Raw genomic sequence first — 14572 nt, forward strand, 5'->3', positions numbered from 1 at the left:
TAAAAAGTTACAGATAGACGCGGTAAATTTAAACTTTAGTAATGTCATTTTTGACAGATGTTTAAACATTTAAAACAACACACACGTCATGGACTTCAAGATAGTGTCATAGAGATGCATTAAAGGTTAAAAGAAAGTTTTGGAGTAGTTGGGGCAAAATTTTTCAGTAAAATTCATCGAAATAAATAAATTAGGACGTAATATCCATACAAAGGGTTGAAAATCTAGGGTCTTTGAGAAAAGGTAAATTTGTCAATACTTGTCATCTGGCAAATTGCCTCAATGCCTAAAACATTTAATTTTGGCTGTTTATAAACTTTTGTTTTTCACATGGTTCTAAATGTTTTGTGTTACAAGGTGCATTTAACCGTTTCACAAACCCACACTCATTGACATGACGTTGGAGGATCCTTTTTTTGTAGTTAAAGAGTAAGATCTTTGTGAGGTGCATGAACAAAGTATAATATAAACCAGTTTTCGCTACTTTATCATCCAACCGAGCCGACATTCCCTTGCACCAAAAGCATGCATGTGTGTATTTATTTTTTTACAGTTTATTTTACCTTTTTTGAAAATGCCTTATTTATTGATCACCAAAAAGTAAACAAAAAAACCTTATGTTGCGTGTTTCACGTTTTAGTGAAGTTTTCAAGGCTTTAAACAAAACAAGAGGACTTTATCTTAGATGGACTGAGCTACAGGATGATTCTATATGCATTACCAAAGATGAAATAGAATGGACCAATACAGAATTGAAAAATTCATTACGTAGCATTGAATGGGATCTGGAAGACTTGGAAGATACTATTGATATCCTTTTTTATCATTATAAAAACACCATACTTATTTGTATTTTTGTATTAATTTCCTTAACACTGCTTACATATTGTAGAGAAAAACCCCTCCAAATTTAAAATAGACAACAAGGAGCTCACCATTAGAAAAAGTTTTATTGATACCACAAGAGAGGAAGTGAAGGTAACCATAAGTTATAATTTTAAGATTGCTTAAGAGGGTATACAGTTAAAAATTTATACATAATAAAATTCACCTCATCTCTAAAAAATAAAAAACGTTAATGCGAATCTTTTTTGATCTTTGTCTCATTGTAATAAATAAATTTACATATATCAACTATAAAAAAATTTACTGTCAATATTTTTAATGGAAATTTTGGACATTTATTTCTCAGAAAAAAATCATTTAATCTTGATAAATATGTTTACTATTGAATTGACCAGTCTTGATATGATAAAAATTTATCAGAAAATAAAGATTTATACATATATAGGTCAACAACAAATCATCAGATCTTGGTTAAATAAGGCATAATTTTGTCACAAAATTGAAAATAAAGATATTTTTGTGACCTCTTAAAAAAAATTATTAAATTTAAATTGTAATGATACTTATGTGCGCTTAATACAAAATATTGTTATGTTTATTGTAGTCTATGAAGGATAAAATCACCATGAACAAAGGACGGGATAGAGACAGACAAGCAAGACAAGTAAATTAATATTAAGTATTTATTAAAATGTGTACTATATCCTCTTCTTTCTAGCCACTACTTGACAGCAGTCCTGTGAGGGTTACAAATAATCATGGCACTACAAAGTACTCAAAGTTAGAAAATGATTTAGATAGTCCCCAAAGACAATTCTTGTCTGACACATTATCTCAACAACAGTACCTTACCAGACAGCAGGAGGACCATTTAGAAGCTATTAGTGACTCATTAGGTTCTCTAAAAACAGTCTCCAGGCATATTGGCATAGAAATAGATGAACAAGCTGGGTAAGTAATATTATATTATGTATAGTTTGTCAAGTCAAAAATTTTTTGAATTGGTTTTACAGTATGTTGGATGAGTTTGGAACTGAGTTAGAGAATACTGATTCAAAGATTGACTCATCAATGAAAAAAGTTGCCAAAGTTCTAAGAATGTCTAATGGTAAGTTTCTTTCTTTTTCTGTAATATATCTTTAATAAGTTAACTTTCAGATCGTCGTCAATGGACAGCAATCATTATCTTGGTTATTACACTTTTTATTGTGATATTTTTATTTTTTCTTCTGTGATTGTGATTATTTGTGCTATTTTATTATTAATGTATATTAAGTACAAAAAGTATCAATTATTTTCATCATTTTACACTGTTTTTTGTGCACTTAAGAAAAGATTGATCTTCTAAATACTTTTTTAAGAGTGAGGGTACAATGCCAGCACAGAAGACATATTATATTTTTATTAATTAGAAGCAATGGAACAATATTTTGTGACAAGTAACAATACGATTCTTCCAGTGCAGCTCTATTATGTTTAAGAATTAATACATATGTAGGTAAGTTATAAAACAATTTCCTCTTAACAATTGAAGACTTTTGCGCTTCAGTTACTTTGAAATACTAAACAAGATTCAGTTATACTCTTTTTTTGTGTTTCTTTGTTTATATTGTTATATATATAGTTAAATTCACGCAAGTATCTTAACTGACTTACCAATGTTACTTTATTATCTACTTATGATTTTGATTCAATTTCAAACGTAAAAATTGTTTTTTACAATTATTCCTGATCAAATCTTCATTGCAAATGTAGTAAAATAGTGAAAGCGTTTAAATCTAGTCAATTTTTGTAATTTAGCAATATTATCCACACCTTCACTACAAACATTTGCTAGAATTCCTAAGTTATTGACATAGTATTAGATGATATAGCTCTAAATAGAGCTGTCAATACAATTTTATTATTGTTTCATTGCTTCCAGTCAGAATAAGCAGGCTGTAGTCTTAAAATGTTGCCGACTATTTGGCATCATATTGTTATATCAATAAGCACATTATTTTAGTATCGTGTTGTGTAGTGATTATCTTACATTGTATACATATTGTAATTTATAAGATAAAATTGTGTATTTATTAAATTAAAATGTGTATTATAAATATAGTAATTTATAGCCCAATACGTTCCTTATTAAAATGTCTATATCCTTTCATGCTTGGATAACTCAAATTAGAGTACCAGATAATAAATTTTCAGATTAACTTTCTTTAGTTCTTTGAAATTTGATGTAAACTAGTTAATATTTTCACTGACTCGCAAATTTGTAAACGTTTCAAAGCGACCAAGTGTATTGAAGATTTTGTGAATTACCTTAAATAACATTTGAAACAAATAATTAAAATATATATCCCTTAAACCCCATTAAAAATAAAACACTAACTAGAAATAACACTCGTCACTATATTTGTACAAATCATTACAAAATTAAATTTTAAAAACAATAATTCTGTGTAGGAAATACACAGTCAGTATAATTAAAAATCACTCAACTAATATAATATCATCATCATCATCATTAACTGAAGTGGAAGAGCCTGCGTCCTTTGGTGTTCCAGTCAAATGAAATTTCGTTTCCTTTTTACTTGGACCAACTCGAGTTATAGTCGTAGATATTGGGCTATCAAGTGCAGTTTTCTTCTTCATTCCTTTGGAACTAGATGGACTAACATTTAAAATGTCTACGGATCCAGAACTTTGAATACGTTTCAGGGCTTCCAAGTCGACGTTTTTTGATATGGAGGACACCAAATCTTGGCGCACGGAAATTTTTGGGATTTTTTCACTTTTCCTTGTTAAGTCCATGGATGTTTTGGATTCTTTATTGGGGTCTGGTCCTTTTGTGGGTGATACGTTTATAGACATTCCTGAATTGGGGTTGACAATTGTCGGTCCTCCTTTTTTAAGAGCCTGTGTTGAATTCTTTTGCTTTTGTTTGTAACTAGGTGAAATCTGCAAATTATTATTAAAAATAAATTTCAAGGAGTATTTTACTTCGTGGAAAAGAAATAAGCATGCAAAAACTGTTATTTATATTTTACCTATAAGTCGAATATATTTAATTTTAATTTTCATGTTTGTTATTTATATTCGTGCAATAAAAAATTACATTTTAAACACAACTAAAATGGAGAGTAGAGTCTCGTATTCAGAAACTTCAAGAATATTTTTCGTGAATTGAACTAAGGGAATAGCATGATTTAAATAAACGAAAAAAATGTGTTCTAATTCATGCACATTCTAAGAGATAAAATACAGCATTCTACTACAGCACTACGGTTGTTTCTAAGTCATAAATGTAAAACTGCAAGCAAAACTTACTTAAATGTATAACTCTTAGAATGAGGGATTCCATATGTATGGTTTTCTTGGTGGTTGTGTGGGTTTCTGAGTCTGAGTTAGAAAATCATTTAGTCCAAAATGCGGAAAGGGCACAAAAATAAAGAAAACCTAGCCTATGAGTCAAGCTTAACGGGAAAACATATGAGATTTCATTTTATTATGATATAAAGTGCCTTATACAAAATTAGCAGTCACAGCTTAAATAAAATTACAGGCAAAATATATTTTAAAACACAGAAAAGGGTTTCAAAGTGAAATTAATTTAATATACATCATTCATTTAGAAAATTAATTAAGAGCTTGTTTCTGTTTACTCTCAAAATAGGTAATTTTATTTTAACAATGTATATTTCAACAATCCATAAATTTTTGATTTATCCTTTTTCTAAGACAATGAAAATGTAGGGGCCTGATTAATTAGTGTTAGTACAAAACATATCTTCCCTTTGCGTATTATAAATAAAAAAAAAACATCTAAATATAATTCACCTGATCCTTAGGAACAGCCATCGGTTGTTGAAACTTGCCGGCAATAGACGAGGAAACTGGTACAGAAGCTTTGCTCACGGATAACGAGGGCGGCAAAATTGGTTCCTGGTACTTGGGCATGCACAATGGATGGGACATTCCCAAATCAGTTCTATAATGGGAAGTGGATACGTTCGAGGCGGCGCTTATGGACAGACCTGGTGGAAGCTGTGGAGAGGAAACCACCGCCTTAGAAACTGACAAGGAAGACGGTAAATTCGTTAGATTCAGACTCTTCATAAGGTTAGCCGACGAGATGTGTTCCTTGGTAAATATATCCGCCGGCGATTCCATATGTTTGCTCTGAGAAAACAATTTGTTGAGATTATTTATCTACTTTCAATAAGGAAATACTTGCCTGAGCTTTGTTAGAATGTTGGTGTTGTTTTTGCTTATCCGCTAATTTCTCCTGCAGCGTTTTTCCGGGACTACTGGGTATGGAAGGTGACACAAACGATGCAGTAGAAACCACAGGCGGTGTTGCAGTCGAGGTTACAGGGGTTATGGAAATACTAGGTCTCTCCTTTAAGTAAACGCCCGGATTTTCTTTGGGTACAGAATGATGCACTTTGGTAGGTGACGACGTTATCGCCGATTTCATTGTTGATGGACTCATTGTATTTTTTAGAATCGATGTGGACGGCTCCTAGAATTTATAGTAATTCAATTTTTTGTGGAAGAAAAATGAATATATAACTTTTGAATATAAAAGTACTCGAAATTTACCTTAAACATTTGAGATCCACTCTTGGTAATACCCGTCCCTAGCAACTGTGGAACGTCAGATGCAGCATACTTGTATGGTTTGCTTAAAATGGCTGAACTGGGTCTGGATTTAGGCGTCTGATTACCACTTGTGCTGGGTAAATTCATCTTGGTGCTTGTAACTGTACTAGGACTATATTTAATTCCGGCACCAGGTGTCACACTTTTAGTGCTCGTCGTTGTTGCACTTGATATATACTGTTTGCCCATTGAACTTCCCATGCTCAGCGCACTGCTTGTAGACATAGCAGCTTTGGTTGTTGGCACATTCATTTTGTTACCAGGACTGGATATATTTTTTCTACTAGAACTCGGAAAGTTTTTGGTGGTCGTAGGCTTATTCATAGATGCGTAAGTTAAGCTTTGCAAATAGTTCAGTTGTTCGTTATTCATGTCAGCTAGTAAACTTGACACATCTGCATGTCCACTTTTCTTCTTTAAGCTATCCATTAAAGGTGCCATGGGCATTTGCGGATCAGTTGAACCCATAGTTTTGCCTAGATTACCCGGTAACAACAAGTTACTTTGAGTAGCCAGGAACTGATTGGCTAAATTTACCGAGCCATACGGATTAGTCAATGAACCTTGTGCCAGAAATTGGTTAAACTGCTGCATCTGATACTGAGTGTACATATCCTGGTATTGTTTCATAATACCTGCAACTGCAAGATTGTAACTGTAATTGGTGGAACTAGAACTTCGCCCCCTGGACGGTTTTGGCTGACCAGGTACTTTAGGCAATGGCGGACGTCCTCTTGGTCGTCCCATTCCCGGACGTTTCAAAGGAGTGGAAGATGTGGATGGCACTGCTGTCGGTGACGGTAACACTGGAGGCTGAAAAATTAACATCAAAACAAATATTCAATACATTAATTATATTGACTAAAAAGAACTAAAGAAATATTAAATTAATTTCATAGAATTATGAATGTAAGGCAAAAGCTAGTCCGTGGCTTGTACTTTCATCCAAATAAATATTTTTTTATAATTAAATCCCAATCTAATTAATTGCATTAATACATATTCACAAATAATAGACAGACACAAACGCCACAATAAATTGAATAAATCCTTACCTGTCCTAACAATTTTGAAATAATTAATTTCACGTTTTTTAATTCGTACCTGTATTAACTAAATCAATAATGATTACTAATGACCGAAAACAATTTAAATGCAATCCCTTAAAAAAATCTATTATTTATTTTACATAATAATACAAAATACACATCAAAAAACAGTAGTTAAAATTAAAGACAAAGCATAATTAATTAATCTTTTATCATATATGGAGATTTCTGCAAGGATTGGTCTGTCTACTAAAGGTCAACTTTTCATACGTCTTCTACTTACAATGGCTAAACCAGGACTTCGTGGCAATGACGGCGTAGTTGCTATTGGTGTCTTGGTCTTCTCCTGCACTTTATTTTGCTGGCAGAACTTTATGGCACAATCTAACGGGTTTACATTTTCGGGCAACTGAAAAATTATTAAAAATTTGTAACAAAAGTTTAAAAAATCAAAAATTTCATACCTTATCGTCCTTAAATTTCTTATAGGCTTCAGAAAGCATAGAAGCAAATACGCTTTCTTTGGCTGTGTAGTGTTTAGAAACTCTTTGGTGGACCCTGAAGATGTCTTGCAGTAATTTGACTTTAGCGTTATAAGACATAGTCTGAATATTTTTCACTTGAGAACGTAAACTTTGGATGCACATTTCTAAAGCTTGATCAGAGAATGCCAGTCTATCAGAATCCTTAATATAAATTCTACAAAAAGGAATTAATAATATATTAAGAAAAATTAAATTTCGTTGTCATACTTGTCTTGATCTGGTGTTTTTCTCAATTGTATGCACAAATCCATTAATGTCTTGTTGTCATTAGTCCTTTGTAATATTTGTAATAGTAATGACAAACAACGATTCATGTGAGCAGCAAGACTTCCAGGTCTGTCGATTTCCGTTGACGGAATCCTCCAAATATTCTAAAAACGATATTTTAAGAATATGTGAAATGTATTTTTTAATTCTTACATTAAAAAAATTATTAGGCTTTCTTTCAGAAAATAATCCATTGATTAATACACCATCCTTGCTACATTTATATTGCGACAGCAATAACTGTTTACTCTTAGAGAAATCTTTTTTAGCCTTGTAGTTGTAATAAACGTGTGCTAATCTATATAGGGCTTTGTAATTTTGAGGCAATCTTTGAATGCATAGTTCCAATCCTACAACGCAATCCACATATAATTTTTATTGATAACTGGGAGAAATAAGATAATCAACCTGCAATACATTTATCCACTAATGAGAGAATTTCACTATTTGATAAATTTTCATTGTCAGTTGCTGTAGTGGTGGTAGTTGAAGAAGAACTTGTATCATCACTATCTGAACCGGAAGTCGTACTTGAACTACTGCTAGACCCACTTGAAGAACTAGAATCGTCATCGTCTAATGAAGTCTAAAAATTTCATTAATTAAAATAATATTAAATGTACATATATTTAACATTTACCCTTATGCCTTCAGTACCACTTTCACTCTTTGATCTTTCAGATGCGGTTTTTTCATTCTCCCGTTCATCAGTTTTGCTCTTCTCAGGTAAATCGTTATTAACTTCCATTTTTATTATGTTATTTCTATCTACTTCCATACTTGGCACGTTTTCTCTCACAGTGTCAACTTCTTTGGGTTGATCTATTTCCATTTTCACTAAAGAATTATTGATATTCAGATCCATAACTTCAGAGAAAGAAGTTTCTTTTTTTTCATCAGTGAAGCTCTTATCTGAATCAAGTTCTGCAGCCTCTTGCTCCGTTTTTCTCATAGTTTCCCTCATCATTTCATCTAAAACTTGTTGAACGTCTTTGGCATCAAGTGATGTAGTTTTGGGTTCCCCCTTAAATCCTTTGGATTCCTCCTTTATAACATTCTCCGTTTGTTCATTTTGTTTACGCTCTAGTTCTTCTCTTTGCTTTTGAATTTCCTCTGAATATTTCTTACCCTCTAAAATTTCTTTTATTTAATAACGAAAATTACATAGTGAACTTACAACCTTCTGTCTGTGAAGTCATAACTATTTCATCATCGGAATCGGACAAAATGACGATCTCAGCTACCACCTTAAGCGGCTCTTCTTCCTTGTTAGACTTTACCTCTTTTGCACATTCCTCTTTGATCTCTTTTTTTATATCTGTAACATCTTCTTCATCTGGCTTATCACACTCCATTTTTTCTGGTTGCTCAATCACTTCTTCTGACCTTTGGCACTTTACAACTGATTCTGTTATTGACTCTTCCAATTCTGTTTTTGCTGCTGATTTCCCATCATCTGGTTGTTTATTCGTTGGATTCAAACACTGTTCTTGAAAACTACTTCTCTCAGCCACAGCTTGTGACTGTGGAACCTGTGATGTAGAAATCACAGACTGTGGCTGTGACACCTGTGAATATGAAGTCACAGGAACGTTTAATTGAGGTTTTTCAGTCACCTTGGAGATTTTTGTAAGAAGAGTTGTTCTTAAACACTTTTTGAAAAATGTACCCAATGTATGAGGAATATCTTTACCCTCGTTAGATTCTAAATATTTTAGAACAGACGCGTTTATTCTATAATGGAGTTCCAAAGCTTCAACAGCCAAATGTTGAGGATTATTGTAGTTGATCTTTTCTGGATATGTTGCAGAGTTTTCGTGCAATAAATTGCTTGCCTATAAAATATATAATATAATATAAAAATATCTAAAATTAAGTAACTAATTTACTGTAACGTAATACTGAAGATATTCTGTAGGTTCTTTTTGTTTTTTCTCCGCAATTTTACCTATTATATAATACTGTAGCCATCTTTCATCAGTCTCATTATCATTATCTTCATATAAGGCAATTGCATTCTCTAAACTTGTTCCTGAACTATCCAAATAATGTTCCTTTTGACTTTCTAATAGTTCAAATCTTAAAACAACAAAATTGAATATAAAATACGTAAAAATTTATGCATATACTCACTTCTCCATACTAAACTTCTCAGATTCGAATTTTAATAATCTGGAACAGTAAGAGTGAACCATATATTCAAATGATCCACATTCAATCCATAAAATTAAACGTTCCGGAGCCAGAGACAATGCTTTCCTAAAACATGTCTGGGCTGATTTAGCGATGTCCAAAAATTCGGACTCCGATTTTATTTTCTTACAAAAATTTAGTTTATTGTCTAACTGACTTGAATATCCTAAGCCAAGACACGCCCAAGAGTCTAATCTGTGAGGATTGATGCAAATATCCATTTGGAAATATTTCATGCACTTGATGAACTCCTTTTGTTTGAAGTGATAATCGCCAATCAGATAGTAAATTGCCCTGATTTTGTTTGGGAATTCTATCACTTCAGGTAAAGTATCTGATTTGCCAGTCAGAAAATCATTGACTTTGGACAATGTTTGTTTGGGATCATTTTCTGGTGGTACAAGTCCTATAATTCGTTTTAAGAGGTCTTTTAAATCAGTAGAAATGCTCTCATTTTTGAAGGAATTGAATTCAGGCAAACTTGTAGGAACATAAAACTCGTACAGTTGGAATCCTCTCTCCCAAGTTAAATGTAATGGAGTTACATTGTGATCGGCTAAATGGCGAGATACCTTATTGGATTTAGTGGGATACTGATATAGGCAAAATAGTGACTGTTCAATATGAATGTCAATTTTCTCCCTCAAGTGATCAAATATGGGAGTGTCCAAACGATCCAGTATTGTGTCCAAAATAAAATGAAGCAGCTCTCCGTTACCGGTTAAACACCATTCTCGTGGTCCTATTAAAAGAAAATTATTTGTAACTAAAAATTCTGAACTTCTTTTGAAACAATTATTTACCTAGAAATTCATGTGCTGAAAATAGAATCCTAATTGAAGGGGGTACATCATCACTTTCAGGTTCGTCATTTTGGATTGCGGTTTCAGATATTTCCGATTTCTGATCTTTCTTAATGTGACATACTTTTTTACTTGCTTGTTTACGGTGTTCCTCCCTAAATAACGAATTAAGGATTCATTTTAAGTTGAATATCACCAAAGCAATACAAACCTTAACAGTACATAATGCAATAATATCCAAGGAGAGACAGAATCCAATGGCATTGTACCCAAAGAATTCATTTGTTTGCATATTATTTTGCATAGTGACTCCACCAGCCTTTTTCTTTTATCTTCATTTAATACATCCACTACATAAAAAAATAAATAGTATGTTTGGTATATAAATGTATATATTAATATACTTACAGATACTAACAGTATCAGATTTTATTATTTCTTGTAATATAGACAAACACTTTTGAACCATTCCCTCCCATTTTTCATAGTCCTTGTTTGGTTTTAAGTAATTGTCTAGAGATTCTTTGAAGCACTCTTCTGTCCAAATAAAACAGTCGGTCGTATTGGTAAACCAGAGAGAATGCAACAAAAACCCTAACTGTGCAGGACGACCCACTCTTCCCACTTGAATGCTATTGCTTCCTGGTAGTGAGAAAGTTGCTTTAATAATTTCAGCAACTTCTACATATCTTTCTTCTTTATACAAATTCTGCACAGTACCCAAAGAATTTACCCTAAAATATGTATGAAATAAATATACAATAAAATTTAAAACTTAAATGCACATACACATCCAAATGTTTCAGAATTTTTTCAGCCACTTTACTTGTTATAATCCCAAATTTCATACAATTAGGCAAGTACAAGAAATATTTGTCTGCAGACTTCTTTTCCTCTTCATTTATCAACTCTTCAACCTAAATTAATATACAGAGTAAAATGCACAAAACTATTTTTAACTGACTTACCAATAGTAATGATCTGGCTGCTAAATCATTATCATTCTCCATTCTAAATAAGTGTGCTCTAAGCCAGTAAACTCTGTTGAAGAAGGACACATATTCTTCTTTCCAATCTTCATGCCAACCACTTATGTGTTGTAAAAAACTAATATTGGAAATATGAATGACCTCTTTACTAAAAAAATAAAACAATAATATAGGTTTAAATTCATATTTACTTTACTTTATTACCCCTCAAGTGTAAAATTCACCAGTTCACCATATAACAAAGTGGCCAATGCATCATCTCTCATATCTTCAAAAGAACAATCACCAGAAAATATTTGAGGCACATCATAATGTTCTCTATACATCTTATATGCTTCAACATACAAATCTATCAATTCTTTGGGCCACTTAATATGCCAAAATTTAGAAATGGTTATTACAAAATCCTTTATCAGTACAACCGTATCGGTATATGTACGTGGTTTTGTCCACAGTTGTAAGACATCCTCTTTTTCAGCGTTAGTACCGAAATAATGTTCGCTGTTAGAAAATTGTGTTACTACATCTATATATGCCGCTAACATAAAAATAACTTACGTGTTTCCAGATTTGGGCGATTGAATTGGTGATATGAAATTTATTTCCTTCTCATCCACATACATTTTGTATAAATCCATTGTGTTCATTGATTCCTCTGAGATGTTCACAGTATTTGAAGTAATTTTATTCTCACTAGAATTACAAACACTACTAGGGCTAATAATCTTATTAAAATATATTAATTAAATATTATTGTAGAGGAAAACTTTTTTTAATATAAAGGTTTGCTACTCACAGTAAATATTTTGGGATTATTCTATTTAAAGCATCCTCTATACTGATGTCTTTTTCCTTATTGCCTTTTTTCTGGTATTTTCTTTTACTGTGCCATCCCCAAACTTTCAAGTCCAGCAATAAATCACGTTTCCTCTTGGAACCTCTGCTTGGCTTAGTTTTTTCAGACTTAGATGTATCATTTTCATCCTGATCTTCTGTATCTTGTTCCATTGGCTGTTCCTAATAAAAAAATATATTAATTCACTGTTTAAATGTGTAAATTGAGACAACCTCATCATTGTCTGTTTGAACTGGAGTGTTTTCCTGTCCATCATTATTTGTTGTGGTTTCACTGGTTTGCGAAAATCGTCTTTCTATTATAGATTCTGCCTCCATTTTTTCATCAGAACTTGCTGGGGGTTGTTCTTTAGGTGATTCATTAACTTTTTCAGGTGATTTTTGAGCTTGTTCAAGCAGTTCCCCAATCAAAAGAGGTTGTTTGGGGGGAGCTTCAGTCAGACTCATACACTTACTCATATCAATCAATGTAAAGTGACTCTAAAATAAATAACTATAAAATGTGTTATTCAAAATGATAAAAGTGAATCACCATATCATTGTCAGTTAAATATTGATGTAGATGAACCACTGTTTTAGCAAGTGAAACCCAAGTGTATTCCTCCAGAGGTTTAGGTAGTGGGATTTCTTGTAGATATTTTGGTGAAAGCGATTTTTCAACCTCAAGGACTCTTTGCCTTAACTCATCAGCTTCTTTCAAATAATAAACTTCATCTTCTTCAGCAATTTTGATATCAAGTGAAGGTTCCCAAACACTTAAAAATGCATATTTTTATAAAATATAATAATATATAACTAAGGAACTCACTGTTCTGGGTTATACAACTTGTAATAATCCTTTGTGCCTGGATTGTCTCTATAAATTTGGGCACGTATAACCAAACCTTTAGTATAATCTGGATCTCTAATAAGAGCTTTACCAATGTAACAAAGACAAGAAATTGTATCTCTAATAGCAAACAAAACTGAAATCAAATTGTCTAAGCATGGCCAATGATATTCACTACATTCGAGTCCCTAAAAATCAAAATGAGTTTGACTTTTTAAAATTTTAACTTTAACTTACTCTAGAAAATGCATAAGCAGATTGTCTAAATTTTCCTTCTTTTAATGATAAGTTACCTATATTATACCACAGTGTCACATCATCACCATCCAATTCTGAAGCCTGAAGTTTACACAAATGAAACTATTAATTATAATAAATTTTAATTGAACTTACTGTCAAATACTGCTCTAAAGCTTTAGCAATATTTTCCTTATTTAAATATATGTCTCCTAAATTCAAGTAACAGGAATATTTAAGGGTCGACATAGATTTTGGAAGACCTCCATTATTTTCAAGTAGTGGTATATTTTCTTCTATAAGTTTTATTAAAATTGATTCTGACTCTTGAAGATCTCCAGCTTTTCGAAGTCTCAGGGACTTATTGTATAATTCAAGAGCTATCTCTTCCTACAATACAAACTTACTTTAAATACTAACTCAAATAAAAAAAAATTGTTTTTACCTGAGCTTCCTTTCTAATGACAGGAACTTCTTCATCAGAAGATGCTTCTCTGTTTAGAGCTTTGATTTTTAACATAATTATGTTTGTTTTTTAACTTAAAAACATATTCACATATTAAATAATAAAACCGGGTAGTTTTTAAAAAAAAGTTGGAGTTTCGGTCTGAAAACCAGGTGTCATATCACAGAACATCGTTCTCAACAGAGATCGAAACACCACACATCCATTTGTTTTGTAAACAAAAACAGAAGTCGTTTTCATTCAAAAGGGGTATATTAAATACACTCTTCTCTATCAAAGTTTTTTTTGTCACAATCAACAACAACTTCTAGAAACAGGAATAAGGTTAATAATAAATAAATTTTAATAAATATTAATTGACACATAAAAATATTTATGTAAAAAAATTATTTTTTTAAATCGTATATAGTATTATACCCTTATTAACTATGTTTATCAAAAGAAAAAATAATTGGATAAACCACTTTTTAGGTATTCTATGACTTTATCTATAATATGGTATTCTTTGTGACATAATACTCCCCTCTATAATATAGATATATTCCTGAAATACAGTTGTTCCCCTTGTATCTTTAAGCTCTAACACCATAGAAAAATAAAAAACAGCCCATAGACATAAAGTGATTCGAGGCGGCAACTTTAAAAGTAAAAGAATCGTTAATAAATTAATATTATAATATTAATATGTTAACGATATATAACGAAATATATATTTTTAATATTCAGTAATCCATTTTATAATTTATTCTTCAACCCTAAATGCTTTTATGTTATTACTTAGATTTAAAACTTTGTGTTGTGCATCAGATCTGTAGAAGATATTACGCAAAAGAACTCAAC

At 31.8% G+C, this 14572-nt stretch overlaps 2 protein-coding genes across 5 annotated transcripts; one reads left to right on the forward strand and one right to left on the reverse strand.

Annotated features, from left to right (window-relative positions):
- The first annotated feature begins 69 nt into the window (after positions 1-69).
- On the forward strand, positions 70-2965 carry LOC109594603 (syntaxin-6). Of its 2 annotated transcripts, XM_020009822.2 has the most exons (8): positions 70-243; positions 358-429; positions 641-810; positions 884-978; positions 1451-1510; positions 1565-1797; positions 1860-1954; positions 2005-2965. In XM_020009822.2, exons 2-8 carry the CDS (start codon positions 395-397, stop codon positions 2079-2081), a joined length of 765 nt encoding a protein of 254 aa, XP_019865381.2. In that variant the 5' UTR covers positions 70-243; positions 358-394; the 3' UTR covers positions 2082-2965. The 2 variants fall into 2 exon arrangements, with proteins under 2 accessions (XP_019865381.2, XP_049819867.1); XM_049963910.1 differs by lacking the exon at positions 70-243 and having other exon boundaries at positions 251-429.
- Positions 2966-3226: 261 nt separating this feature from the next.
- On the reverse strand, positions 3227-13864 carry LOC109594604 (calcineurin-binding protein cabin-1-like). 3 transcript variants are annotated; one of them, XM_049963900.1, is made up of 28 exons: positions 13712-13864; positions 13423-13656; positions 13267-13368; positions 13009-13217; positions 12733-12955; positions 12414-12680; positions 12142-12362; positions 11904-12038; positions 11550-11846; positions 11325-11493; positions 11146-11273; positions 10765-11090; positions 10568-10706; positions 10357-10511; positions 9494-10295; positions 9250-9439; positions 8541-9195; positions 8001-8491; positions 7769-7946; positions 7514-7710; positions 7301-7464; positions 7013-7247; positions 6832-6957; positions 5440-6312; positions 5072-5359; positions 4675-5016; positions 4165-4236; positions 3667-3795 (listed from the first exon to the last, which is right to left on the reverse strand). In XM_049963900.1, exons 1-27 carry the CDS (start codon positions 13784-13786, stop codon positions 4180-4182), a joined length of 7278 nt encoding a protein of 2425 aa, XP_049819857.1. In that variant the 5' UTR covers positions 13787-13864; the 3' UTR covers positions 3667-3795; positions 4165-4179. The 3 variants fall into 3 exon arrangements, with proteins under 3 accessions (XP_049819856.1, XP_049819855.1, XP_049819857.1); XM_049963899.1 differs by lacking the exon at positions 4165-4236 and having other exon boundaries at positions 3227-3795; positions 12142-12356; XM_049963898.1 differs by lacking the exon at positions 4165-4236 and having other exon boundaries at positions 3227-3795.
- Positions 13865-14572: the final 708 nt, after the last annotated feature.

This window comes from Aethina tumida, chromosome 2 (genome assembly GCF_024364675.1).
Source record: "Aethina tumida isolate Nest 87 chromosome 2, icAetTumi1.1, whole genome shotgun sequence".
Classification (NCBI taxonomy): Eukaryota; Metazoa; Arthropoda; class Insecta; order Coleoptera; family Nitidulidae; genus Aethina; species Aethina tumida.

Bases quoted from the DNA above. Each gene is read 5' to 3' on its own strand.
- LOC109594603 (XM_020009822.2), top strand. From the start codon at position 395: ATGACGTTGGAGGATCCTTTTTTTGTAGTTAAAGA. The intron at 1,511-1,564 runs GTAAATTAATAT...TCTTCTTTCTAG, and splicing joins GAGACAGACAAGCAAGACAA to CCACTACTTGACAGCAGTCC. The intron at 1,955-2,004 runs GTAAGTTTCTTT...GTTAACTTTCAG, and splicing joins AGTTCTAAGAATGTCTAATG to ATCGTCGTCAATGGACAGCA.
- LOC109594604 (XM_049963898.1), bottom strand. From the start codon at position 13,786: ATGTTAAAAATCAAAGCTCTAAACAGAGAAGCATCTTCTGATGAAGAA. The intron at 12,039-12,141 runs GTGAGTAGCAAA...TTGTAATTCTAG, and splicing joins ATAATCCCAAAATATTTACT to TGAGAATAAAATTACTTCAA. The intron at 7,947-8,000 runs GTAAATGTTAAA...TGAAATTTTTAG, and splicing joins GTGGTACTGAAGGCATAAGG to ACTTCATTAGACGATGACGA.